The following is a 24,034-nucleotide window of genomic DNA, read 5'->3' as shown; positions in this document are numbered from 1 at the left end:
TCACTAAACATTTAGCAGATGCTTCAATCCTGAACCACACTGTAAAAGTGTAAAAGTGTAGGAATGCCAAAGTAAAAACATGCTAATTTGAGAAATCTTCACACATATTTAAATAATCAATGTAACACATTCAAAATGTTACAGTGATGGTGTAGAAAAAACACTGTCATTTTTTTTCACATTTTTTAACTGCACAGTTTTACATTTGAAGAGTTTATTTGCAAAAACAGAACAGAATTCCATTACAAAAACATGTTTGTCAGGATGTTATCATGCTTTTATTGTATAAGTACCTGTATTATTATTGAGTATTCCTTAATCAAAACAACCCAACTGCAGTTTGATTGATAATAATTAGATAATAAATATTAACATGTTTTATTTATTTATTTTTGAGTTATTTGTTTTTGCAAGGGAACTCTGGCATCCAAGACTTCACATTTTAAGAGCAAAGTTTAGACACAATCAGGCCAGCTGTTCTGTTTCTGCAAATCATTTCTTAATAACTGTGCAAGTTAAAAATGGTCATTTTCTCACCCTCATGTGATCTCTTTCATCTGTTGAACACAAAGAGTTCATTTGAAAAAGCTGTGGAGCACAAAACCACAAAAATGAAGAACTACAGACTACGAATGACAAATGAGACAACATCAGATTCACTTCAATCATATAAAATAACATTTCATTAGAAATATTTATCTTTTGTGTTCCATAAAATAAAAGTCACAAAGGTTTGGATCATCAGGATGAGTAAATTATGTCAAAATGTACCACAAACACACTCTTTGCGTTACCCTTTATCACTGCTGGATCCCAGAATGAACAACATTTCACAAACACAAGAAAACATTTGGTGAACTAAAGTATGTTAATGTGATGCAAAAACTGAAACATATTTTATCTTTAGTGTAGTCACCCTACATAGAATTTGCATTATGTTGAAGGCATATGTCCTTCATAAACTGTAAAAATTGAGAAGGAAATAAGTACAACATGTGTGTATATCCTGACCAGAGGAACAGTTTTACATTCACTGTTGTTAAAGAAACAAAAAAGCAGAGGGCAAGAGATGAAAGATCTGGTGCAATACTCAAGAAAGATTGCAAATTCTGTTTGGCCAGTAAGAGGTGTAAACCACTCTTTCTTAATTATTTCAAACAAAAGCTCAAGTCTCTCTTTGTGATCCGTTTAACCTCAGACGTCAAACGTCTCACCCGCAGCTCACTGAACTCTTCATCTGATCTATTAGTATTGGCACCTACATTGATATTCCTTCGCTTCAGGCCAGAAACTGAAAAAAAAGATTAAGAAATTCATCATTATGTTTACTTTGTTTAGAAGCCTACTGGCAGTTTTTAACCACAGAACTGGTATGAACTCTACAACAATAAGGCTTTTGAGGATTTGGTCGTCCTGCATTGATTGGATTTTAACAGCCGTGTTTTTGGAAAGAAGAGACGCCTGCAGACGTCACAATGACACCTGTGTTGATCTGCTCTGGAGTGTCACATCATATCAGAGGAATGCCCTACAGATGCCTGCACAACTCTACAGGTTTTCAGCTTTTGCTTAGGTATCAACAGATGATGACACATCACACGGTTCTTTGATACGGTTCCCAAAATCACAAAGTCCTGCAACATCAGCCTTTCACCTCTGCGATGAATAAAACCTTCGTGTCAAGACCGGTTCATAAACACTGATGTTCAATCACGATGTGTGAATGTCAAGTGTGAATGAACACACGTGTGCCGTTTAATGTTTGAGGTTTCTTTAGAACTTAAATACCCTTAATCCAAACCAAACCTAATGTGTCAAAGCAGACAATATATTCAAGCCCTTATTGTTTGCACAACTTTCCTATAAAAATATCTGCTAAGATAGCAAAAATATATTTGGATATGAATATCTTATTTGATAAGGGTGGTCAAAGCAGACCTATTGTGCTGGAGCTTTTTTCTTAACTTCTCAGTCATTTCTAAAAACGACTCTTAAGAACAGTACGCCACCTGCTGGTAGTGAAGTGTGATTCACACTAGAACACTCGCATGTGATAGTTCACTCAAAATTCTGTCATCATTAATTCACTCTCTATGGTGATTCTTTCTTTAGTGTTCATTCAATGGAAGTCAGTGGGGTTCAATGCTGTTTGATTTTCAATTGTCAAATAAAATAATTTTCCTTTTTGGCTGAACTAATTCAGTTCAAAAAGAACAAAGGTATGTGACATTTCACTCATTTTAATCAAATGTTTAAATATGTACATGTATAAAATCCGAACATAAAAAAGATCTGCATATAAGCAAACGGATCACCTCCGTCACAACAAGCAGAATTTCGCACACCTTATGAAAATGAGCTCAAAACCTCTCCTAAAACAGAACAGATTCAAAATGCTCACGGTGCCGTCCTAACTTCAAATAAAACAAGTCAACAGACTCAACGGGTGAAAACGTCTGGTGTGTTCGAGGATCACGGTGATGTGCGGATGAGAAAACACATGTTTGTTGCTGTAATGTTGTGTTCAAACACAGTTGACCAGGTTTGCTTGCTCCTGTTTCTGATTGTCCACAGCACGATCCATCGCCTTCAGAAAACTCTCCACTGTCAGTGTGGGGGTCTAAAGACAGCACACACACGATTTTGTTATTTAAAAGGATTATAAACAAAATAAAGAATGCATCCATGTAATGAATGACATCCAATTGCTGACTATTTATTGAACGTAAGACTTTAGTTTGCTTTTACAAAATGACAAGAAAAGCAATAAATCACTGGGCACTCAGTTTTGAATACCTTTCCATAGAGCGCATGAGCCAGAAATGGGATTTTTCTCAAAGTCCGTCCGCTGAATCCAACACTCTTCCTGTTCAGAGGAAGAATAAGAACATCTGTTAAGATCTCTGTGAACTCCACATAGTCAACAAACACGCCAGGAGAGCATTTGTGTATATCGCAAATAACACCTCAGGATGAACCTGCACATTTTTGTATGGAGTAGTAGCATGTGACGTCACTTTCCCACATGATAACAGCAACATGCTGCCTCGAGTGGCAAAAAACTCAGCAAAATGGCTGCTTACAATATCAGGAAACGCAATTCCACGCAACATTTCAGTGTCCAAGGACACCTGGTTCCTTCACCGTCAAGTCCAAATGCTTTTAATTTCAGCTAAGACTTGGGTGTTTTAGTCACGATTTCCTTCTTTCTCCTATTGAAAGCAGCCATTTTGCAGGGAACGTTTCCCGGCGTGCTCATGTGGGAAAGTGACGTCAATGCATACCCTCTATATAATTATAATTCGTTCTACTAATGTAGTCAGCAATTCAATAATAGTTCTACAAATACATTTCCATAAAATCACTTCTTTATCAAATCGATCTATATTATTTTGATATAACAGTAATAACAGTTCAACGGGAAAGTCAACACAAAAATATGTTTTGATATTTGTGTGACGACGCAGACGTGTTGCAGACAGGTTTTGTGTATTTAATGAATTTAATCCTAATGATTCGTGAGATAATGGGAGGTGTGTTAATTAAATGTCCAGGTGGAGCTGGAGTGTAAGTCAGGTCACTCACTGCGAGATTTTCCTCAACATTAAACTCAGATGAGTCAAGTCACTTTCCATGAAGTTCATGGTGATCAGTTCCTCCAGTCTCAACAGCTGCTGTCTGGGGTAGATGATCTGACACTGCCAAAAAATATATAAACCTCCGATAGAACTCATAATGTCCGTCAACAAACAAACAAATTATGATCAAAGGCAGAAAAACACATCATATTCACACACACACACCTTCATGAGTTCCTCTAGACAGGACAGGTAAATGTGAAATATTGCGTTGGCGCTGGGAGGGCCGATGTACTGCTTTATATCAGCTCTGTCTACAAAAGCCAAATCAATCTTCTCGGTCACATTTGATGTAGTGAGAATCACCACATTCGGGTACCTGGATCAGAAAAGCAAGACAAAATTCTAATGTCAAAGGTTTCGTGGTTGGAGTTGAGAGGTTTGGTTTGTGATGTCAGATCATTTCAAATGAATTTAACTATTATTTATTTGGTAGGGTGTGCAGCAATGAATTGTACACGGTAAGATTGTGCATCAGTGGTGACGGTAAAGAGTCCTGATCTGACTGAGGTGAAACTGACCGTTTGATCTGGTCCAGCTGGGTCAGGACAGAATTCACAACCCGTATGGCATCAGAAGGCTCTGTTCCAGCCTGTGCAGCGTTTCGTGCAGCTGTGAGACTCTCCACCTGGAAAACAAACATTATCAAGTATAAAGTGTACATTTACAGCCATAATTGTCATTTTTCAGGCTTTTGGGAAGTGGTTTTAAGATAATACACATCTTAATAATAAACAAAATCTTCCGCCTTTTCATGTAAACCGAGTACCCAGAAAAGCGTTATATAAATGTAACGAATCATTATTATTATTATGTTAAAAAAGCAGAGAACCTCATCTATAAGTACGAACACCAGGGCATCTTTATCATCAATAAGCTCCTGAATCTTCTGAAACATCTTTGTAACAAGTTTTCCACTCTGTAAAACAGTCACATCACGTAAAGTTTCATATATGCAGTTTAAGAGAATGATTTAAGACGTCATGAATCCGTCTGTACCTCCGAGAACCACTTGGAGAAGAGACTGTGACTGTTGATTTCCACAAACTGGCTATATGCGTACCTGCGAAGAGAGGAAAGGAATGAACGACAGGTGAGGAAATAAAAGGAGCGCCGTCATTTCTTCAGAAAGATGCCACACCTTCCAGACAATCTAATGGAGAGTTTCTGAGCGAGTCCTTTACACAGAGACGTCTTTCCCGTGCCAGGCGGCCCTGAGGGTTTATCACACATACATCAGCTGTGTAAACATGCCACGGGGAAACATAAAACTGTTGAACTTCTAAAAAAATGTTCATGGTTCGGATTAAGGCTCTTACCGTGAAGTAAGACGACTCGATTCCAGGCAATCAGATTGCTGTCGACATTTTTGTCAGAGAAGAAAATTGTGGTGGTCACATAATCCAAGAGCTAAAGACAACAGTGAAGGAGAGATAGCATGAGTTCACGCTTGCCAACAAATAGATGAGGAACAACTTGTTGCTGAGTTTAGACAATAATAAACAATCTTTAGTTGTTTTCCTGGTTTTTTTTTTTTTTGAATTTTAAGGTTGAAATTAACCAAAAAAATGTGTTCTAAATAATGTGAACTATTGATTTATATCCATCCAAAATGAAAATAGAAACAAGACAAAAGTTGATTTTATCTGTAAAATAATTATTTTGCTGGATTATCTGAAAATGTTTCTACATGGTTAAAATTAAAAAAGAAATTGTTGAATGATATTCTGTTTCAACAAGAATAATTCCGCTATAAAAATCAGAATGAGATGCAAATGAATATGTCTCACCTGTGTTTTGATGTTGTCTTCATAAATTAAACACTCCCAAATACCATGAAACTCAGCTGTAACACATGAAGATCTCACATTATCTCATTGCTGAAAATAGATATCTGTTTATACTGGTTTAGTGAATGAATGAAATATCTTTGCATTAGTTCATCCAAACAACTCGGTAGAATGAGTATGAATTGAAAGGGGGTGTGTCATTCTAACCTGATGGGAGGAGCCAATGATTGGCAGCAGAGAGCTCCTCCTCCTCCTCCAGTGTGAGTGTGTTTGGAACTTCGTCATTGAGAGAGAATATATAGATACAGAGGTTGTGGAGCTTCAGATCTACAAACTGCTGTGAAAAAATAAATGTAAATAGAATATCACAATTCTCTTCAGTGTCTAGATTAAAGCTTTAGTTTTGTAAAGACAATCATACGTATAGACGATTTAATTGTTTTAAAATGTTGAATGTGTAAATATAAAACACATACTTTGAAACCAGTTATATCTGTGACCGTGACTGACTGCACATTTCTTGTTAGAAATTCATTGTCAAACTCCGTCCACTTGTAGGAGCCTAAAACAGAGCTGTGTCGATCCAGCAGTGAGAGCACATGAGCTCGTACATCAGATCTCTTCACCGTACTGCAATCACAAAAACAAGTTTGATAACACATAGTGTGTAGGGTGGGACTTGATTGTATGGATCAGGATTGTACTTGAGAAAATAGTTTCTTATGACTATACAGAATATTCAATTCAATTTAAGTTTATTTATATAGCGCTTTTCACAAAGTGTATTGTTTCAAAGCAGCTTTACAGGGGCAAACAGGAAAAACAGAGAAGTTAAAACACAGCACAGTGCATGGTATTATACAACGAGTAAGATCATTCTAATAAATAATATCTAATTTCTAATTAAATAAATAAATGAATGAATGCAGTCTCCCGGTGAGCAGGCCAACACTGAATACTTGAGACTGACTTAATTGACGACGTACCTCTCAGATTTCACATGAACCTCTATGTGCACGTCTGGTCGGATGAGTCCGACATCAGTCATGTGTTGATCAGCAGCAGACATGTCCATCACTAAAGTGGACTGAAGTATCAGCTCAATTCAGAGAAACACAAAGCAGTCGACACAGCCTGTGTGACAATGATCAAGTTTAAATCGCATCCATACAGGCGAGTCATTTAATAAAACAAAATACTACCGTACAAATGTGGGAACGTTTCTGTTCAAAACGTCGAACATGTCCTGAGGCTATGGCGGTGACGGTTATGAAATTTGGCCGACGATTCATTGTCTATTAAATAATTGCTACTACTTGTCTCTTTAAAGCATCAGGTTCGTCTACAATTGTACTTACTTGCGTATACATTTGGGCGGTCTGAGTCGCATCAGACCACCAACTGATGTAGATTTGTGGGGGTGTGATTACAGGAGGTGTTTCAGACAGGTCTGGATGAGCATTCGTTTTTAGACAGAATGACTCTTTTCTTCCCACAATTTAGTTTCTGCAAGTTTACATGTCTAATACGAGCATGTGCAACTTATAACACACCGAAGACAAAGAAAACATGTGTTCGCGCTATATGACCCCTTTAACAGAAAAGAAAAACTGATACGAGGGTGATGTGTGGATGCAGCACATCTGGAATCACTTTCATAAAACTCAAACACAAAAAGTACAAATCTGATACAACTCAAATGATGAAAAATGTATTTCGGACGTAAGGTTGAGTGCAGATTTAGGGCTGTGGATGTCAAACGCTGAGGATTTAAACTCATTGCGGTTAAGTAATTGTGATGATGTCAAATAATTGCAATGAGATGATTATTTCATAATTGTGACAGCCCACCTGAGGCAACTAACTGTAACTCCAGCTGTGGCTAAATGTTAATTGGGTATTGGACAAATATACTGTACATGTGTCCTATAATGTGACAGCAAACATTCTGAATCAGTATGTTTGTCAACCACCGAATGAGCTCTTATTTGGATAAAGGCTGAATGTATAAATGTTAATGAAATATTACATATTGTTTGAGAAACAGTAAAGTTTGCTACGCTGGAGTTTAAGACTCAACACATTAAAAAAAAAAAAAACAGCAGCAAAAACAGAAAGTTAAGAGAAATTATATTTGTATTATATAATCTGAAGGTGTGTCTATGATACAGAGAAAAATGATCTCCACATATCGGTTCACACTTATTTTTCATGAATATTGTCTAGATTTAAAATACTGTATGGATTTGATTCAGCCTAAATGATAAATAACTGTTTTTAAAAAGATTCCCTATCTCATACCTTAAAGGAATAGTTCACTTTAAAATGAAAATTCTGTCATTATTGACTCTAAACGATGTAACTTATTTGTTCTTTTAAACACAAAGAAATGTACTTTTAAGAATGTTAGCCATTTTCAGTTCTGTGACATCATACACTATCATACTATATTTTGAACACAAACAGTTCTTTGGGCATCTTTGACTACCATTTATCTTTTCCTACTATGGCAGTCAATGATGTCACGGAAATGAAAATAGCTCACATTCTTCCAAATATCTTTCTCTGTGTTTATCAGGTACGAAATGACATGAGGGTGCGCAAATGATGACATCATTTTCATTTTTTGGGTCAACTTTCACATTAATGGCATTTTCACAACATGAAACTATAGTCAGCGTTGACTTAAATAACTGTTAGTAAATGTTAAAGGGTTTTGTATTATTTGCTTACGTATGAACCACATATACATTATTTTAATGTAAACTAATGAAAACAAATGTGACGTGTGTTGTGTTGTTACCGTCAGATACCGTTCATGATACCGCCTCCTTACTTACAAACTGTTAATTTGACTGTCATAAACTATTAAGTTGTCTAGCTAGTGCTCATCATTTTAAGACACCACATACACACGCGACGGACGTGCCGAACTACTGTAACGTACATGAGGTAAACAACACATCGAGTCACGTTTTTAACATTCATCATCATAACATCCCATAAGATTTGTAATATAACTCTACACAACTGTGTCATGAAGTAAAGTACACATATATATGAGCCAAACGAAGACATTTTCTCACCTCTTAAAACTGCGACGGACAAACTCGAACGTACCGCGCCAGCGATGACGTCACGGCGGAGGAAGTGGCGTCACCGGAAGTCAACATTAGCAGCTAATGTTGTGGTTTCTGCACCGAGAGAAACAATTAAACAAACACACACGGATCTGCGCGTAACACACCGTCTGTTTATTCACGTAAAGAAAGTTTCACGATGGGGAAGAAACACAAGAAGCACAGACCCGAATGGAGAACAGTGGAGGGAGGTGCGTATGAAAAACCACTTTGCTCATTTAAACACTGAATCAACGTCTCATCTGTGTGTTTAAATCACATTCTTTTATTTGCGTGTGTCTTTAAGTGTTTATAGTCAAACTCTTACATCTGGTTTAAAACATCACGTGTTTGATCATTTATCTGCTCTGTCTAACGTTATGTGGTTTATTACTGCAGATCTGTCACTGGAGTTTGCTTTTGCTTACACCTAGAAAAGTGTCTATGGCGTTGTTATAGAAAAATTAGAGTAATTATGATTTTATTAAAGTAAAAATGAAATAACTCTGTCTCTTACGTTATTGTAGTGCGTTTTGGAAGACTGATAAGATCTTGTATAACAATTGTTCCATTACAAGAACCCGAGGGTAAACTATGGTTATTGTGGTGAGACTATAGTAAATCTGTGTTTAATATGGTATTATTGCAGATAAAACTAAAAGCTTTGCTTACCATAGTTAACCTATAATGTGAGCCATTTTTATTAAGGACACACATAGGCTGACAATTAATTGTCTATTACATAATTGCAATTATGGCAATTCATTAATTGTCTGATTTAAGGCTTTGACGACAATATAATTGTTAATGACAATGAATTTATTCAATGAAGCAAATATACCTTAAAAATGTGAAAATGTTGTTAATAACTGATATTATTTCTCTCACAACATATAAAAAAATACTTAAAACCCATTGCTTCTGCAAATACTTGACAGACAAACAACAGGTTGCTTACTATCAACAGGTTGTTCTCGCTTTTGTTGAAACTAGTAACTTTGTATAAGCACCTATAGTATTATTGCTCCTGTATGACGTATCGCTGTTTGCTCCCTAAACTCTTTGTAAGTCACTTTGGATAAAAGCGTCTTTTAAATGTAAATGTGAATGTATTATTTACTGTAGAGTGATCTCAGAAGAGAAGACTGACTTGAGCACTAAAACTAGATCTTGCTGTGTAGATGCTGCAAGTCTGGAAACAAACAAATCAACTCAAAAAATGCAAAGCTAATACAACTCAAGTGATGGAGAAATGCCATATGAATATGCCATATGCGGGTAACAGAAATAATTGCGATGATGTCAAATAATCGCAACAAGACGATTATTTAAAAACTGTGACAGCCCTACACAAGACGATAGAATGATGTTATGATGCTGTTTATGATTTAAACTCTATGGGAATTTTATTACAATTTAAAACTATCTTTGTCAGACTACGAGGACAAACCTTTAGATAAGCCCCTGAAGCTGGTGCTCAAGGTGGGCGGAAGTGAAGTGACGGAGCTGTCCGGCTCGGGACATGATTCCAGTTACTATGACGAGCGTTCTGACCACGAGTGGGAGCGTCACAAGGAGAAGAAGAAGAAGAAGAAGAAAAAAGCAGAGAAAGAAAAGCATTTAGATGATGACGAGAGGAGGAGGCGAAAGGTGAGTGAACGTTTTCACGTGCGCCCTGACGCTAATGTTTGTCTGAGCCTGTTTTAGTTGATTTCACTGCTGTATTTATCTGATTCATCCAGGAAGAGAAAAAGAAGAAGCGTGAGCGAGAACAGTCAGAAAACGCCGCCAATGTGCCTGTGGAACCTTTCACACTGCCCAAACCTGTAGAGGTGAGGTGACTGAAGCTCTGTGTGATCATCTAGCGGTCCGATCAGACTCTTACTGAAGGATCTTTGTGTGTCAGGTTGTTCCGGAGGAGAAGAAACGGAAGCGGGAGAAGGTGGAGTCAGAATCAGAGGGGGAGGCGGAGCAGCTGGCAGATCGACCCGTGCGAGCCTGCAGAACTCAACAGGGTACAATGGTGTAGAAATTAAATTGAAGACTTGACGTAGTGAATTTAAACCAAAAAATAGCTCTAAAGATGTGTAAGCACGTACTCTTTCCCCTCTTTGTTTTCCCTAGAAAATGAATGTACCCCTCGGCAGCAGCTTCTAGAGCATTTCTTGCGTCTTCTTCAGAGGTGAAAGTTTGCTAAAACAAGAACCGTGAAATGAGTGTGAACTGTTATGTGATGTCTTGAATATGAATAAGGACCGTCCTACGTTTCCAACAGGAAAGATCCACACGGATTCTTTGCCTTCCCGGTAACAGACGCCATCGCGCCCGGCTACTCCATGATTATCAAGCATCCCATGGACTTCAGCACGATGAAGGACAAAATCGCAGCGAATGAATACAAAACCATCACAGAATTCAAGGTACATCAGTGATCCAGAATCAGTGTGCTAAATATCTTTTTATCGTGATGAACATGCATAAATATCTGCATCTATTTGAATCTCTGTGTGTGTGTGTTATCTCCAGGCTGATTTCAAGCTGATGTGTGACAACGCCATGGTTTATAACCGACCGGAGACGGTCTACTACAAAGCTGCCAAGAAACTCCTTCATACAGGCTTCAAAATGATGAGCAAAGTAACATATTTAATCCAGTTTGGTGCTGATGCAGTGAGATCTTGTGCTTTTGTTGTTCATCATTCAGTTCATTCGTACAGTCGTTTTCATTTCATTCAGATATGATTTTAGTATGTCATAATTCTCGGACAGAGAATTATGCTCCCCATAAAAAGCACCTCATGAGGTTTGTTGTGAGATCTGTAGTCAAGACAAAGCATGAAAACTTTTAAGAAACTTCAATATTTGATAGTTTGTCTAGTTTGGTCACTACATAGTCACAGTAGTTCTGTCGTTTTACAGAGGGCTGTCGTGATTATGAAATTTGGCTGATGTTTGATTGTGTATCAGATCATTGCGATGAATTATCTGTTTAAAGGCTTTGACAAAACCAAGATTAATTACAATTAATTTAGTCAATGAATAAAATATACATACATTAAGAAATGTGAAAATTGTATAGTTATAGAGTGACCTTAACTGAAAAAATCTGAGATACGAGGATGATGTCATCTTGCTGTGTGAATGCAGGAAATCTGGAATCCCTTTAATAAAACTCATAAACACAAAAAGTACAAATCTAATACAACTCAAATGATGAGAAATGTCATTTGAATGTTACTGTGAGTGCAGATCAAGGACGGTGGATGTGAAACGCTGAGGATTATTATTTTACAATTGTGACAGCCGCAATTTTATGGTTTCTTATTTTTAAAATGTTGAACGTTAGTAGTAATGAATGATGCAATGGTGTGTTTAAAGGTTTCTTTATTGTCTCGTTGAAGTTTTAAAGTGGTCAGCGTTCGATCAGCTGTCAGGATCAGGTTTTTGCACCATCTTATTTTTTCCTCTCCCTTGCATCCATCCCATTCCTGCCGTGTCCCATCTTCATGGCGTGGTTCAGAGCTCCCGCAGGAGGAGTAAACGGGTGCCTTGTGGTTGTATTTTGTACTCTGTTTACAGGAGCGGCTGTTAGCTTTGAAGCGCAGCATGTCTTTCATGCAGGACATGGATTTTTCTCAGCAGGCTGCCATTCTGGGTGACGACGACGTCGCCCCTGAGGAACCAGTGCCAGAGATGATGCCCGTCCACACCGAATACCCCAAAAAATCCAAAAAGCAGCCCGTGAAGGAGCCCATCATCAGGTAGGTCTCGTTTCTTCTGCTCTCCTGAACGTTTGATGGTGCTGCGTGACCCGAGCGGATGTGTTGCTTGTGTGTAGTGATCTGTATGAGCTGGAGGGCAATGCGTGCAGTTTGACGGACAGCACGGCGGAGGAGCACGTCCTGGCGCTGGTGGAGCACGCAGCAGATGAAGCACGCGATCGAATCAACCGCTTCATGCCAAACTCTAAGGTGACAAAACTCAGAACGAAGATCACGATGATCACAGCAGACGGTGACCGCGGTATTTCTGTGCCGTAATCGTGATTGTTTTGATTTTTCCATCCAGATTGGATATCTTAAAAAGGACACTGATGGTTCACTCTTCTACACGGTCGTGAATCAGGATCCTGAGACAGAAGGTGGTGTTCTCATCTTCTCTTTGTGTTGATCCATAAGAGATTGTGTGAAAATCTTGCTGAGTGTGTTACTTACAAGGGGAGATTCACAACAATATGATCGTGCGAATCTTGTTCGTCTCCTCAGCGGATGAGACTCATCCTGTTGATTTGAGCTCTTTGGCTAATAAACTCATTCCTGGACTCACATCCCTGGGCTTTAAAGACGACCGGAGACATAGAGGTATGTATTGTTCTACCACCACAATAGATTTATTTTTATTTAAAGCATAATAAAAACAGAAAAACATTCATTCAGTCTGTTTTGATCCTGCAATGCAAGTCTGTGTAGTTTAAGTTCTTTAACAGAAATTGCAATGTTACCAAATTTAGTCTTGGTTTTATTTATTTCATGCTCAGAATGTGAGATGGGCTTCTTTAGAAGTACAGAGAGGTGTAAAAGCACTTTCACTGATGTTCATACTTTTCTATCAGTATTAAGTGTAATTTGTGTCATTTTGTCATCTGTGTGTTCTTTATTTGTTTCAGTGACGTTCTTGAGCAGCGCTTACAACACGCAGACCCTTCAGAATAACTCTATTTATCCTGATCTGCTCCCGGATGAGAGGGACATGCTGTACTCGGCTTATGGAGACGAGACGGGTGTACAGTGTGCGCTCAGGTCATCATTATGAAACTTCACTCTCAATAAACTCTACTCTGTTTATTTACGCTGTAAACCAGAGCAAGAGCCTCTATGCTACGGATGAGAATGATGACATAATAAACCCAACTGAAAAATCTCTATGTGTGTGTAGTTTGCAGGAGTTTGTTAAGGGTTGTGGGAGTTTTACCAAGAGATTGGTGGATAATTTGCTGGATACAATGACGGCAGGTGATCACTCAAAGGCCACCGTCCAGATCCGACAGGTATCTCAATAGATCTAGCTCTTTATGGTTTTATTTTCTTTCTTTTTTTGATTATTAGATCATTTGATTATACTGTTATGCTTCTATTTCAGAAAAGGAACATGCCCATTGATGTCAAGTCTAGTTTATGTGACCTGCAGGTGAGATTGTGGTCCGCATTCAACATTGTCAAATGTATTTGATTGACGTTCTAGTATATGATGTCAAGTATAACAAAAAAAACAAAACCTTAACGATTCACTCAGCTCATGATGTGATTAACAGTACTCATCTCATGATCCGGTTTATTCACGGTTTGTTTTTACAAAATGAATTGAGACAAATCAGATATGAACAACTGCCCTTTTATTATTTCTCAAATGGTGCACATTTCTTTGTAAAATAAAAATATATTTTATGTCAAATTGCAAAACTAAACCGCAGTTTTAAAACAAATTCCAAATAAAATAAAAAATGAATAATACAAAAGTCTTTTCAATATAACAAACTATTCTTGTATTGTTTTTACATTCAAGAAATTTCAGCATATCCACGTTTTCCAAGTTTGCAGTAAACACAGCGCCCCTGCTGTTCAAAACACATATTGCAACAAATCGACACATTATAATTTTTAACCAGCTCACAGTGAATTATATCGAATTATACTTTCAGTATACTAGTATTGTAAAGGTCAGCCCTGTGTCGACTTTAACAACCACATTAGTTTATCATTAATAGATTATGCTATATTAAATGTTATTTTTTCTATAATAAATAATTGAATTGCAGAGATTAATGCTCTTTTAAATGTCATTTGATGGTCGGGTCTCATGAAAACTGATGTGTTTATACAGGGAACAGTTGGAGGTGCTATAGACAGCGGCTCTGTTCTAGATTTCATGTCCATGAAGAGTTATCCAGACATGTCTTTAGATATGCTCAACACTTTAGGTAAGACGTTCTGTGACGTGCACCTGTATTACAGTTCCAAAACTGCACCTGTGTTCTGTGGTACATTAGATTTATACCGTATGCTTTTTCTCATCTGAAGGTAAATGTGTAAAGAAGGAACCTGAACATGATGACGGTCATTCACATTTTGATGACACGGCCAAACTCCTGCAGGAGTTCCAGGACGCAGCGGTGGACCGGGTCGGGTCAAGACCATCATCCAATCTTTCCTCCCTGTCGAACGCTTCCGAACGCGACCAGCATCATTTAGGTACTTCATTATTCTAAAGATATTATATCACACATTTAATAACCATCCTATTTTCTTATTTTTTGGTACATCAAATATATTAACCATAATTGTGTTTCTGTTCTCTCAATTGTTATCTTTATGTTTTGTGTTTAGGAAGTTCACCTCATCTTGGTGTTGGTGATGGTCCAGCAGAGATGGTTCAGGACCCGTATGAGTTCCTGCAGTCTCCAGAGCCCGGCTCTACTGCTAACAGCTGACAGATGGACACACAACACGGAAGATGATTTTCTCCTGTTCTGTAATGTTTTTGTTTGGACTAAGTTGTTGTACAGATTAAATGTGTCACGTGTTGTTTTTTAAATAAATGCCAATTGGCCGGTTTTATAGATTTGTTTGAGTTTTCTTCCACGTATCACCAAGCCATAGTAGCTTATCTCAAACTGACTGTTAAACTGTAACTTCTCTTGTTCTAGAGGAAGTTATGCATTACATCATTTCTCATTACTATGAATTGTAAATTTTTTGTAGTTATATTTTTGTTCATTGTGTAGGTCAGTGCAGAGCATCAGGGGTAAAAAAGCAACAGCTGCTCAAACTGATGTGCTGGTATTATTTCAAATTCACACCTATATCAAATGGATCTCGGTGGAAATTTTTTAACTTAATTGTAACTTTTAAAAATGCGTATCTTGAGGACAGGAACATGTTCAGCAACGTAGAAATGTGCTGAGTTTGTTTCATTCCTTTAAAACATCTCAACACATCTTGAGTTCAAATGTTCATAGACTATCTCTCATTTGCATTTGGCTTTGCATTTTCTAGTGGTAACTAGGCTACAGTTAAAAGGAGAACCACTCGGTTCCCTCGCATTAGTGCTTCACATTGTTTAAACTTATCCATATCAGATTGCAAAGTAACACAGTAGTGTTTGAAAGTCTGAATTCTGCTTTATTCGTGAGACTTAAATAACATTTCAATTTGATATTTATTGCATGTTCGTCATGGTAGTGCTTAATACAGAGTTTGAGATCTAATGACAGCAGAAATGTGACACAAGATGCAAAAACACCCCTTATGAAAAGTAACCATGATGTCGGATTATAGCATTTTGAAGCAGATTGATTATCATTTGTATAATCAAAGTATTATTAGAACCGAGTAAACTTGTACTATGGTTTTACAACAAATAAAACAAAAAACTGTTGTTCATATATAGTTAATATAAACAGATTTTCCTTCCGCAAAATAACTTTAAGTAATGCTTCGTCTGGATTTAGTAACATTAAAATATTTTAGTAAACATGAATGTTACTAATAACTTTGTAACATTAAAATATATTATGTACAAAGTTGTTAGTAATATTAAAAAAATTCCAACACTTCTATAATTCTTTAACAATTTCTGTGCCAAATATTGAACATCTTTATTTGTTATTTGATTTATATTAAAATGTCCGAAATTAGCTTGATCGTATCAACAGATATATTTTTTACATACTTTATTTCAAACATTATGCATACATATAACAACAGGGAAATAAGTCTTCACATGTAATAGACAGTAAACAATAACGTAGATTTAATATATATTTCATAATCAGTAGCCACTAAAGCGACGTGGGCGTTTAAAGATCACGTGAACTGGAGCTGATTAATATTCATGAGCTCAGCTTTCTGCTGCGCGAGCCCTCACGTCAGGGAAAGATGCGCGGGATATCTTTTATTCTGTATGTTGACGAATATTTAACGACGTATGGATGTAATACGATATATGAGACGGTCACGTGTTAAAAATAAGATATAAGTCGTTAAAATTCAATCTTGTGTGAGATGATGCTGAAACTGTAACCAAGAGATCAGAACAAACATCAGATGTCTTCTCATATTGATCCACTGCACGCGCTTCGATGACTAATGTAAGTTACGTCTCACTGTCAATGATCCTTATTAACTCAAGAATGAGCAGCTGGGACTCTTTTTTTACATTAATTGTAATGATAAAATGTTTCTGAAAGTTACCTGAACATTACCTGCACGTAATGAATAAGTTGTCGGTTGATTGTGTAGTTTTATTAAATACATTTTCACCCCAGTAGTGACCATAAACTACATAAATATGTTTGTGAATTGATTTCAATCAATTGAATGAGAATTTATTTTGTTGATTAATTACAGATGATTCGCAGGATTATGTTGGTTTGTTTGTGGAAGTTACTCATTGTGTGTAAAAAGTGTCCGGGTATGGCAAGCCGAATTAGCTTTTAATCATTCTCAGGATGTTCATTTTTGAAATCAACTATTACATATTTACTAGTAAAAATGCTTTTTTGATATCAAAAATCTAATTTCTACTAGTAAAAATTGCTTTTTTTGATATCAGTAATTATTATTTTTTACATAGAATTATTGATATCAACAATCAGACAATCACTAGCAGAAATGTGTATTCTTGATTTAAGAAAGGAATTTCAACTAGTAAAAAACGTAATTCTTGATAACTGTAATTTTTATCACAATATGCTGCCATTTAGATATCAGAAATGCATTTCTTACTAGTAAGAACCATATTTTTTGGTTACTAGCGTTATATGTAATTACTGATATTAAAAATAGCAATAGTTAATAGTAGAAATTCCATTCTTGATATCAAGAATTATAATTTTTACTAGTAAAAATTGAATTGATGAAATCAAACATTCATTTCCCGAGAATGATTAAAAGCTTACTCGGCTTACCATAGCCAGGGCGGACTGAAGGCTTCATCAGGTTGCAGTTATAATGACGTTTGCTAGGCAACACAATCATTTGTTCACCTTGAACAGGTTATGCACAGGTGAACTTCACCTTGAGCGTTAGAAGAGAACTTCCCATAACGATTATATTACACACAGAACTATAAATGAGTTTATCAAAACAAAAAAAAGTGTTGCTGGAAAATATTTGATACTATAATCAAATTAGATCATAGTAGATCATACTTTCTATTTGCATTTATTTGCGTAAAGAAAACTAGAGAAACACGTGAAAATAACAGAAAAGATGCTGTGTATTTTTTCAGACCTCAAATACCGCAAAGAAAACACTTCAGATTCACTTTTATTTAATACAACAGTCATATTTCTACATAGGAAAAAAAATGTATGCCCTAACCTGGATTTTAATGACAGTTTTCATGTGGGAAGACATGCCCATTTTTACACTGTCTACACTCTAGTGTTCACTCTATCTCCGTCTAACTTTGTCCGACTTCGTCTGACTAGAAACACATTGAGCAGGTGTTATCATACCAACATAGACAGTGGAAAATTACTGCTTCACAACATTGTCTGGTGACGTGATTATGAACCTTGAGAATGAGACCACTGCAAACTCATCTCTACTTATGAAGACAATAGAAACGCAGCATCCAACTATAGCATGAAGAAAAGTAATATAGAATATAATAACTAGATGAATATAATCTATAAGTAATAAAGTATATATAATAAAGAATCAAAAGGATAAGGAAATTGAAATTAGACATTAAATACAACACAAAATGTCAAGTCAGAATGTAATCATCTTTAGGAAATACACACACACAAACAGGTTGCTTTTAAGAATTTCAGATCCTGTCCTCTATCACATGTGTCTTGTCATTCAGTCCTTCCCATTGCTGTTGGATGACTTTATGTCACTCATGAGGTTTGATTTTGTTGAAATTCAACAGACACTGAAGTGAAATGATCACAATAGATCTAGAAATGGTGATTAAATGAACACTTGGAATGCTCTCTTCATTATTTCCAAGGCTATATGTATTATGTTTATAAATACAAAATGAAAATGCACAGTAGACGGACATAAATTACGAGATGGCCGTGTGTTTGTGTTTGCAGTTGAGCTGTTTTGGACGTCCCCGCAGACGAACGGTTCCTCAGAATGGAGGCAGTAGAAGTGATCTGCTCAGGGTTCCTCTGCACTCCAGAGTGAACGGCTGGTCTCTGCCGCTCCATGTGTTCCAGCTCATCGCCTGGCTCATCTACAGCTTCATGGCCATCGTCACGTTCGGGATTTATATTCCTCTTCTTCCGCCGCCATGGAGCTTTGCTGCGTACACTGTATCCTTTACAAACACAGAACGTTTCTGATAAGATCATTTACTCACTTCACGTATTCATATGTCGTTGTGATCCTTTACATGTTTCCGTGTAGTTTATCGGCACCGCTTTTCTTCTCCATCTGTTAACTCACGTGGCGGCCGTGACAACCGATCCAGCAGATGTCAGCGTCCGCAGCAGGAAGGATTACTCCAGCCCCATGCCCGTGTTTGACAACACCAAACATAAACATGTCATTGATAATCTGCGCTGTATCCTCTGTGAGGTGGATGTGTATGTACAGCAACATGATAAAAGCACACCGGAGGGAATGAAAACAAACCTAGAAAAAGTCTGATTAACGTTCTTTTCTGCAGGGGACCCAAAGCCAAACACTGCAGCACCTGCAACAAATGCGTCGCAGACTTTGACCATCACTGCAAATGGCTGAACAACTGCGTCGGAAGCAGAAACTACTGGTGAGCAGAAGTGTCATTTCATGCTGTTTGGGTTGCATGGCCTGTCTGGATGTTCATATCTTCATTCTTTTATCAGGTTTTTCTTCGTGGCTATCTCCTCGGCTGTGTTGGGAACGTGTCTGATTATTCTTGTCGTGTTGTTCGTCTTCATCGCACACTACGTGAACCCGGCGCTTCTGCGCAGCGCTCCACAGTTTCAGGGTAACGCTGTGTGTCGTGTGTCTGAACTCATTTACAGGTCGTCACACCTGAACGCTCATGTTGTTTTCCTATTACAGAGTATTAGATGGATGGACATCTATTTTTTTACATTCTCTCTGTTAGGCCCGGAAGACCTATCGTTTCATACAGTCATGTGACCACCGTAATATTGAGACAATTTTGCTATTGCGATAACACGATATCCATAATATTATTACATTCATAGTCATGAAGAACGAGATGAATATGTGACCTCATTACATGCGTTTGTGTTTTTCCAGCTGTCAAAGGGAATGGAACGTGGCTGGTTTTTCTTCCGGCCGCTCCGTTGGAAACCAGCTCTATTAGTCTGATGGCGTTGGCCTTCATCAGCATCATGTTGGCTCTGGCTTCTCTATTACTGCTTTGTCACTTATTGTGCTTCCATATTTACTTACGTGAGTATCGGTCCGATGTTTCTAAAGCTTAAGTTGCTAGACGATGTCATATTGTGTGTTTTGTCACAGTGTCTCAGGGTATAAGCACATATGAGTACATCATGCGGAAGCGTCATCCACCAAACCCTAAAGAAAAAGAGCAGAAAGTTCCTGCAGCGGCATCTAATGGAACCAGCACACAGGTAATAATCCATACAAGTCATCAGACATTAAATAAAAATGACCAGTTGTTCAATTCTATGTGAAACAGCAACATCATGCTTTGTTTAGTTTATATTTAATTGTATACAGTATGTTTATGGTGTATAACATCAGTTTTTTATCTCAGAATTTTGTTCACAATTGACATCATTGATGTTTTACAAAGATGCTGTACAAAACTATCTGTATCGTTCACAGTTTGCACGTCTTCTAAATCCATTAAACAATTTTAAAGTTTATTCAGACATTGACCAAGCGATTAAAAAGAAGGAAGATTTTTTTTTGACGGACAGACAGCACAGTGTAGACAAGAGAGACCGGAAAAGATGGGATGAGGGGCCGGGATTCGAACTCAGGTCATCCATTGGACCACCAGCACTGACTTTGAAGACTAATTTTACCTTAAAAATGTTAAAAGCGGTTCATACAGCCACAAATATGAGTAGAAATGTACACGTGACATAATTTTGTTTTCATTAGGGCAAAAGTTAAACTTTTATCATTTGAATTATAAATAATTATAGCTGCACAAAAAATCACATTGTGGAATTAGAAAAACTTTAGGTGTGTTTCTAAACAGCACACCATACAAGTATTAATGGACCTCATACACATTTGTGTGCAACTGCAAACATTAACCTTTTTAACCCCTTTATTTCTTATCCAGAGTCTCGGGCCGTTGAAATCACCGGTCGACTGTGACGCTCCGTTGAGCCGCGGGTCCTGGTGAGATTTGATTTCACACGGTCAGACTGTTTATGAAAAGATCTCACGTTGACATCAGATCAGCTAAACATTCTTCCTGTTCCAGTACTTTCAAACTGGAAGACAAAGGACAAACGTCCAGTCGATTGCAAGAACCCATCTGTGCCGACTCAGAGGTATTCAGACCATAACACTACACACACACAAAGACAAACACACACACAGCCTCTTTTGCCAAACCTCAGTGCTTAAAGTGCTAGGAACAGTCTCATATGTTGCTCTTTCATAGCTCAGGAGATTTGATAGAGTTCTCTGCTGTGTTCAGAGCCGATCCTTACTATACGCAGACTACACAAGTTGGAAACACTTTTGGAAACAGACACTATTAGCGGATTCAACTTTAGAGGAATCATTTGGAAATTTCCTTTTTAATACCTAATTTATGTAATTACTGTTACATACTTGGAAAACATGCAGTGGGCAATGACATGCGCATGATGTGCTGATATGCGTCTTTACATATGAACATGACTTTAAAACGGAGCTATCCGTCTGGGCAGAGTAAAAAATGGCAACTACGCGAAGCAAAAGAACAAGAAGGCATGTGTTTTTGTACTATTTTAAAGTCTTATTTAGTTTTACCAAATATGCAATGAATCAATTCTCCAGTACAGATTAAAAAATTCAGTATTGGTCCACTATATTTAATTTGCCCATGATAGGCCCTAATATGTCATTTTTAGTTTGTGCTATCACATTTAGAGAATTATTGATGTTTTTTTGTATGCTAAGCTTGTTTGAGAAAACTTTATTTATCAGGCTTAATTTTTGTTAGTAAATAGTTAATTTGTAAAATAGTTTAAGTATAAAACTAAATATAATATAAATTAAACGTTTTTTTCTTTCAGTTTTCATTTGTTTAATTGTGTTCATTGAGTTATTTTATATTTCTTATAGTTTACAGTTATGTTTAGGCCTATATCTAATTACATTATTTGTTAAAGGGCCCCTAATAAGTTTGCTTAGGGCCCCCAGACGTCTAGGATCGGCACTGGTTGTGTTTCATTTTAATATCAACTTAGACTCAGATGTTTCTCTTAACATGTGAGAAATAAAAAAATAAACAAACTGTAATTATGTAAACACATGAAAAGACTGGAGGTGTAAATGAATGTAGATCATAGAGGTCAAATCATCTGGATTTGTGTAAATGTGATATCAAATGTTTCTGTTGATATTGAGATTTTCAATAATATTGACTTGTGATTGCAGACGAGTCAAATCTGAGCTCAGTTTGACACATCTTTAACATCTCGTCTCAAACTCTGATGACACACACATTTGTAACATTTCTGACTCTTTTTCTCAAAAGACTCACATTAGACTTAAACAAGAGTTTACATTTCTCTCCATTCAATCTCACTGATGTCTAGGAGAAATAATTGAGAAAATAAAGAGATCTCATATGTGATGTATCCATCATAGACAATGCAATCCCATAATGCATTGCAAAAGGCTCAGTTAAAAATTCAGGATGGTCAGTGTACATTTTCCATTTACACTTTTATAATTTTTGTGGAAACAGTATGTTAGGATCCTGTTGTAGACTGTGTGTAGAAAACAGTAAAGCAGCTCTATGAATCCATAAAATAAAATAAAATAAAAACAATAATGTTTTATTAAAATGACAGATGGAGGCAGCCAGAAGAGAAAGACACACAGACTACAGCTCAGAGGCACCAACACAAATGATTCCAGGTGAATGTGTCCCAAATTCATTTTATTGTATGAATAATGTGGCTGAGTTCATAGTGTAATGTACATCAACTATATCCCGCTGCTAGGTGAGCCTATGATGTCACTTCCTGTGGGCTGTAACCTCAGCGAGGTGGAGAAGCCTCAAGGCGCGGGACAGAGCGGTACGACGCGTGTTGAGGGAATTCCTGTCGTTCAGGACCCGCTGGGAAGCTCCATCATGGACACAACAGTGGTTCATCAGCAGCTCATGACTGACACGCAGCCGGAGGCCGTTTACCCTCAGTGTTTAGGGTTAAAAGAGACCATGTGATTGGCTGAAAGATGCATGATATGACCTCATGGATGTCCAGAGAGTAATGAGAAGCACAGTTAAATGCTGTTGATTGTTACTCAAGAATACATCACAAAATAATGCTGCAAGCAGTGTGTACTGCAGTGTATACTGGGTAGTGAACTGGAAATCCAATCTGGAAAAGATATTCAATGCTGAGCGGCAACACGACTGAATCTTGTTTGATAAAACAATTTAACTCTGTAATATATGGGGGACGCATAGTTTTATTTAATAACTCAAAGTTGAAATGCAGGTCACTTGTTGTAGTAGTTGTTTATATATTTTAAAATCAACACTCGTGTTTCTTTCATATGTGTTATGATCATTAACACCACGTGATGATTTGTATTAGTATTTTTGGGGGAACTGTCCCTTAAAAACCTCACGTTTAAAGATGCTGAATACTGAAGGATCACCAGGGGATATTGGAACAGTGTGGGTTAAATATGTTTTATTATTTAGGGGAGACCCGGGTTCCTTGTCACAAGCTCAGCAATAGTGTTCTAAACAAAAGACAGATCACACAAACACTTGTTTTGTATGTCGGGTTGAATTGTTTTGCGCATTATAATGGCTTTACTGTTCATATAATGTTGAAAAGCACACAGTAGACCGTTTAATAGTTGGTTGAATTGTGACAACTTGCCCCATAGTGATACTGTCATTGTGTCTTAAATAAGTTATTTGTTTATTCACGGTCAATAATGGTGATGATGTTCACTGGCTGTTTTGTAGTCAGGATTAATCGAAATGGTCTGAAGAGTGAATGTAGCCCCAGTTTTTTCTTTTTCTTTCATTATAAAGTGTTGTATTTTACTTGATTTACATTTTATTTTCATTCTATTACGAAGAAAGTTGATCTCTAGAGAGAGTATCAGAGATGATGTTTGTGTTTCAGCATTCCAGCTTTAATCTTGATCACAGTCTCACAGGAAACACAATATTCCCAGTGGAAAAAGATGACCCAGACCACCGAACATCATCTGTTCCTGCATACCAAAGCACATTTATGTGTATTTATTGTTAGGAAACTATTGTACTACTTTACAAGCAGTAAAACAAC

At 37.1% G+C, this 24,034-nt stretch overlaps 3 protein-coding genes across 8 annotated transcripts; 2 read left to right on the top strand and 1 right to left on the bottom strand.

Moving 5' to 3' along the window:
* Positions 1-660: 660 nt before the first annotated feature.
* trip13 (thyroid hormone receptor interactor 13) lies at positions 661-8,586 on the bottom strand. 4 transcript variants are annotated; one of them, XM_056762781.1, is made up of 14 exons: positions 8,515-8,586; positions 6,415-6,562; positions 5,905-6,058; positions 5,636-5,762; positions 5,429-5,484; positions 4,958-5,048; positions 4,780-4,852; positions 4,638-4,701; positions 4,471-4,557; positions 4,160-4,266; positions 3,804-3,957; positions 3,586-3,698; positions 2,797-2,866; positions 661-2,620 (listed from the first exon to the last, which is right to left on the bottom strand). In XM_056762781.1, exons 2-14 carry the CDS (start codon positions 6,501-6,503, stop codon positions 2,525-2,527), a joined length of 1,281 nt encoding a protein of 426 aa, XP_056618759.1. In that variant the 5' UTR covers positions 6,504-6,562; positions 8,515-8,586; the 3' UTR covers positions 661-2,524. The 4 variants fall into 4 exon arrangements, with proteins under 4 accessions (XP_056618759.1, XP_056618756.1, XP_056618758.1 ...); XM_056762778.1 differs by having other exon boundaries at positions 5,636-5,765; positions 8,515-8,584; XM_056762780.1 differs by having other exon boundaries at positions 5,636-5,765; positions 6,415-6,505; positions 8,515-8,579.
* Positions 8,587-8,593: 7 nt separating this feature from the next.
* On the top strand, positions 8,594-15,161 carry brd9 (bromodomain containing 9). 3 transcript variants are annotated; one of them, XM_056762777.1, is made up of 17 exons: positions 8,594-8,759; positions 9,983-10,197; positions 10,290-10,379; positions 10,454-10,562; positions 10,672-10,729; positions 10,823-10,967; positions 11,074-11,184; positions 12,190-12,308; positions 12,386-12,518; positions 12,616-12,688; positions 12,813-12,908; positions 13,214-13,346; positions 13,483-13,594; positions 13,687-13,734; positions 14,428-14,524; positions 14,625-14,795; positions 14,931-15,161. In XM_056762777.1, exons 1-17 carry the CDS (start codon positions 8,708-8,710, stop codon positions 15,032-15,034), a joined length of 1,866 nt encoding a protein of 621 aa, XP_056618755.1. In that variant the 5' UTR covers positions 8,594-8,707; the 3' UTR covers positions 15,035-15,161. The 3 variants fall into 3 exon arrangements, with proteins under 3 accessions (XP_056618755.1, XP_056618754.1, XP_056618753.1); XM_056762776.1 differs by having other exon boundaries at positions 12,187-12,308; XM_056762775.1 differs by having other exon boundaries at positions 12,127-12,308.
* A 1,294-nt stretch (positions 15,162-16,455) lies between these two features.
* Positions 16,456-23,313, top strand: zdhhc11 (zinc finger DHHC-type containing 11). Its single transcript, XM_056762754.1, has 11 exons — positions 16,456-16,693; positions 18,656-18,877; positions 18,972-19,150; positions 19,234-19,335; positions 19,412-19,536; positions 19,818-19,973; positions 20,043-20,155; positions 20,842-20,900; positions 20,986-21,055; positions 22,571-22,637; positions 22,724-23,313. Exons 1-11 carry the CDS (start codon positions 16,685-16,687, stop codon positions 22,945-22,947), a joined length of 1,326 nt encoding a protein of 441 aa, XP_056618732.1. The 5' UTR covers positions 16,456-16,684; the 3' UTR covers positions 22,948-23,313.
* Positions 23,314-24,034: the final 721 nt, after the last annotated feature.

The sequence above is a fragment of the Triplophysa dalaica genome, chromosome 12 (genome assembly GCF_015846415.1).
Source record: "Triplophysa dalaica isolate WHDGS20190420 chromosome 12, ASM1584641v1, whole genome shotgun sequence".
Taxonomy (NCBI): domain Eukaryota; kingdom Metazoa; phylum Chordata; class Actinopteri; order Cypriniformes; family Nemacheilidae; genus Triplophysa; species Triplophysa dalaica.
Note: the sequence above shows the minus strand (reverse complement) of the source record. Positions and strands in the feature narration are given on the sequence as shown.

Bases quoted from the DNA above. Each gene is read 5' to 3' on its own strand.
- trip13 (XM_056762778.1), bottom strand. From the start codon at position 6,503: ATGGACATGTCTGCTGCTGATCAACACATGACTGATGTCGGACTCATC. The intron at 5,049-5,428 runs GTGAGACATATT...TGTTGTCTTTAG, and splicing joins AAGACAACATCAAAACACAG to CTCTTGGATTATGTGACCAC. The intron at 3,699-3,803 runs GTGTGTGTGTGT...ATTTTTTGGCAG, and splicing joins GTCTAGAGGAACTCATGAAG to TGTCAGATCATCTACCCCAG.
- brd9 (XM_056762775.1), top strand. From the start codon at position 8,708: ATGGGGAAGAAACACAAGAAGCACAGACCCGAATGGAGAACAGTGGAG. The intron at 12,309-12,385 runs GTAGGTCTCGTT...GCTTGTGTGTAG, and splicing joins GTGAAGGAGCCCATCATCAG to TGATCTGTATGAGCTGGAGG. The intron at 12,689-12,812 runs GTGGTGTTCTCA...TCGTCTCCTCAG, and splicing joins TCAGGATCCTGAGACAGAAG to CGGATGAGACTCATCCTGTT.
- zdhhc11 (XM_056762754.1), top strand. The intron at 19,151-19,233 runs GTATGTACAGCA...TCTTTTCTGCAG, and splicing joins ATCCTCTGTGAGGTGGATGT to GGGACCCAAAGCCAAACACT. The intron at 22,638-22,723 runs GTGAATGTGTCC...TCCCGCTGCTAG, and splicing joins ACCAACACAAATGATTCCAG to GTGAGCCTATGATGTCACTT.